The following is a 1,722-nucleotide window of genomic DNA, read 5'->3' as shown; positions in this document are numbered from 1 at the left end:
AATAGGATGCAAAACAGCTTTTTTCATAAGAAGTGCCTAGGACCTAACCATGACCTAGCTTCATACAAGCCTACCTGGGCTTATTTACTGTTAAATCCACAAGACAATGCTTATTTCATACCATGATATTCCTCAGCCATGAAAACAAGATCTTAAACTACAGCAGAGGAAGGCTTTTCAAGATTAGGAGTCAGTCAGCCACTCAAGTCTACAGATGAGCAATGAAAACAATGACAGAGCGCTGATACTTACGGCTCTTGGCTTTTTGTTTAACTTGAGATCAATCCTGTGGTTGGAAAGATAAGAGAAATGTCCATTTCAATACATTAAACCAACACTAGAGTTCAAAGAACCAGCTACTGCATAAGGCACAGGCTACAACAAAGACTATTTGGTTAATTCAATCCACAGTCTCAATTCGGCTGAGCCAAATCACTGTCCCAATATTACTGGACAAGAGAGCAGCAAAGAGATGGAGAGTGGATTCTTTATTATTTGCCAAAATGCATATTCCGTCCACTCAAAAAAAGAGTTAATAAAGGTTCACAATAAAATCACAGGGAAGTTATGCAGCATAAAGAAATAAGGTTAAATACGCATGCTCTATGTTAATTTGTTAGATGTGTAACTATGCCACAGGTAATTATTCAGACATAGTGGTAATGGTTATTTTACTTGGAATAGAGATAGGAGTTTAAGATGACAGGGATTATATGAGTCAAAGGTACTGAGTTTATTACGGTTTTCCAGAAGGAAATATCCAAGTCTACACTAATCTCCTTAAGAAGCAAAGCCAGAAGAATTAATTTTTAAACTAAGTTTTTACGTTAAAAAGTTTATCTATTTAAAAATGAAACAGAAAGGTAAGGAAGAGTGAAGTTAATTTAATTTTGCTAAAGTTATTAAATAAAATGTTACCTCCATCACGCTTTTCTGTTTTTAAAAAAAACTTCCCAGCCTAACCTAATATACATACCTACAATTAAACAGATAAACTATGGGTTAGAAAGGTCTCAAAAGGCACATTGGTGTCTACACACTAACAACACAGCACAAGTACTAATTCAAGTCAAACTTACTCAAAGTCATAATCAAACATGCCAGACGGGCTGAGGGGCAGCATTTGAAAGGAAGAAAGCAATAGAAATTAATATACTAATGAATTAAATAAATTAGTTGATTAGCCACCCTAGCGAGATTACTAAAAAATAAAATAAAATAAAATAAATAATAAAGCCAGTGTTCAAATGCCATAAAGTTCTTAAGATATCTTAACCAGAATTGGGCACAAAAAGCACTCCAGATTTGGCAATCCAGAGTCCCCCTCCCCAACTGGATTTCTGGGAAAAAGAGGTGTTAGAACAGAGGCAGAGTGGTTTTATGGAGGGAATTTTAGGTGCTGAAAAAGGAAGCTGTCAGAGACTTGAGAGTGCACACTAGCTCACAGGCAGAGAGAAAAACTGATTTGCTTGCAAAAACAAACAAGCGGGTGGTCAGAGAGCAGTGGCTTTGTCTAGATTATTACGGCAAAGCAAAGCTCGTTCAGGCAGAGGTGGAGACGACACAGAACTAAGCGGCTAACTTTGCATTCGAATCTTCTCATAGCGCACACGCATACACACATCCTCTTGCACTCCTTCCTTTAGAGAGCTAAAAAGAGAACACCGTCATTTGGCCAAAGCTAATTGCAGTTTGGTGACATTCCCACCCCTTGTCTCGGCA

At 37.5% G+C, this 1,722-nt stretch overlaps 1 protein-coding gene across 1 annotated transcript in view; it reads right to left on the bottom strand.

Annotated features, from left to right (window-relative positions):
* Positions 1–252: 252 nt before the first annotated feature.
* MEAF6 (MYST/Esa1-associated factor 6) overlaps positions 253–1,722 on the bottom strand; it is a gene marked incomplete at both ends in the record, with an annotated part of 5,033 nt that continues 3,563 nt past the window's right edge. Inside the window, 2 exon segments of the mRNA XM_009705374.1 lie at positions 253–286; positions 1,080–1,109. Coding sequence (XP_009703676.1) covers positions 253–286; positions 1,080–1,109 — 64 coding nt within the window.

The sequence above is a fragment of the Cariama cristata genome, unplaced genomic scaffold, assembly GCF_000690535.1.
Source record: "Cariama cristata isolate BGI_N322 unplaced genomic scaffold, ASM69053v1 scaffold33838, whole genome shotgun sequence".
NCBI classification, from domain to species: Eukaryota; Metazoa; Chordata; class Aves; order Cariamiformes; family Cariamidae; genus Cariama; species Cariama cristata.
Note: the sequence above shows the minus strand (reverse complement) of the source record. Positions and strands in the feature narration are given on the sequence as shown.